The sequence below is a fragment of the Cynoglossus semilaevis genome, chromosome 14, assembly GCF_000523025.1.
Source record: "Cynoglossus semilaevis isolate Cse_v1.0 chromosome 14, Cse_v1.0, whole genome shotgun sequence".
Classification (NCBI taxonomy): Eukaryota; Metazoa; Chordata; class Actinopteri; order Pleuronectiformes; family Cynoglossidae; genus Cynoglossus; species Cynoglossus semilaevis.
The window spans coordinates 25557518-25558702 of record NC_024320.1 but is presented as its reverse complement, the minus strand read 5'-3'; the positions used below and the strand labels follow the sequence as shown (position 1 = coordinate 25558702).

The 1185-nt window shown below is 52.3% G+C and overlaps 2 protein-coding genes across 12 annotated transcripts in view; one reads left to right on the top strand and one right to left on the bottom strand.

The window, feature by feature from the left end:
- add1 (adducin 1 (alpha)) overlaps window positions 1-1185 on the bottom strand; it is a 103204-nt gene that overhangs the window by 70915 nt on the left and 31104 nt on the right. The gene's annotated exons all lie outside the window — the stretch shown is intronic.
- The window catches only part of shc3 (SHC (Src homology 2 domain containing) transforming protein 3), a 13269-nt gene continuing 12593 nt past the window's right edge, over window positions 510-1185 (top strand). Inside the window, exon 1 of the mRNA XM_025062142.1 lies at window positions 510-1123. Within this exon, the coding sequence (XP_024917910.1) occupies window positions 736-1123 (388 nt within the window). The 5' untranslated portion in view covers window positions 510-735. The remainder of the gene's footprint in view (window positions 1124-1185) is intronic.

Sequence of the window (1185 nt, the reverse complement as noted above, 5' to 3'; positions counted from 1 at the left end):
TAATATCTGACAGGGTAATTTAAAAATTGATTGGTTCTCGTGTGCTGTAAGTGGGAGTTTTTTTTCTCCCCCCTCTCCCTCCAACAGGAAGTGATTTGCAGTGTTCAGCAAGCCTTTTGTTGAGAAGGTTTTCTCAGATCAGTGAGTCATGCTGTAGCTCGGAGCCGGCAGCAGGCAGCAGTCAGCACAGAGTGTATTCTCTACCAACGCCGTATCTGTGATCACTGACAGCATAGATTTTTCTTACTTTTTTCCAAAAAAAAAATTTTTCTGGCAACAAATCGACATCTGTTGCAGCAGCACCTTCTGACACCAAACGAGCTGCATCACAAATGCTGAGAGATCTTTTTTTTTTTTTTTTTAATATCTCCATCTCTTTTCCTCTTCTTTCTCTATTGTGTTGTCCTCTCCTGGATTGTGTCTGGACATTTCTCCTCCACGGATTAGATTGCAGCTCTGGATCTTTCTGGGAAAAGATTGGACTTTGGTGACAGCAGCCGCCACAGCAGCAGCAGCAGCAGCAGCGGTCCAATACAACTGCCACTGTAACCAGAGAAAATTACTGTCAGGTGGCCTGTGATTGCTATAAAGCGTTCACTGCCTATATCGCTGCTGCTATGTTACAGGAGAGGGTAATCAGTGCGGCTCAGCCACGTCTGCCAGTGCACTTGTAAAGGAGGCAGGCTGCGCGTGTCGGTTGGAGGAGAGAGGGGAGAGAGCACGAGAGAGAAGGGTATGCTTCACCGTACCAAATACAACCGCTTCAGGAATGAGTCAGTGACATCTGTCGATGAGCTTCTCCACGGCCTGTCCATGAATCCTAAGGTCTCGGCTCCCCCCCACTCCACAGCCGAGACATCCTACACACAGCCGACTGAGGTCCAGCCCTCCTGTGCCACTGGCTCGAGCACCCCCACCGGCCATGGGTCTGACCACCTGGAAGACGGAGGCACAACCCTCTGCACCCTCATCAACAAGGTGTCCAACCTGAAATTCACCAACTCAGGCAGCTTGCTGGGCATCAAGGGTTTGCCCTCAGCTGTCAAGGACCTGGCTGTGTCAAAGCTGCAGGGGGGCGGTGGGGGATCAGGCCCCGGCGGCTCTGGCGGTTCGAGCCCCAATGCGACGGGAACAACAACAACAGCAGCAGCAGCAGCAGGGTGTGGGGGAGGCGGGCGCCCGCGG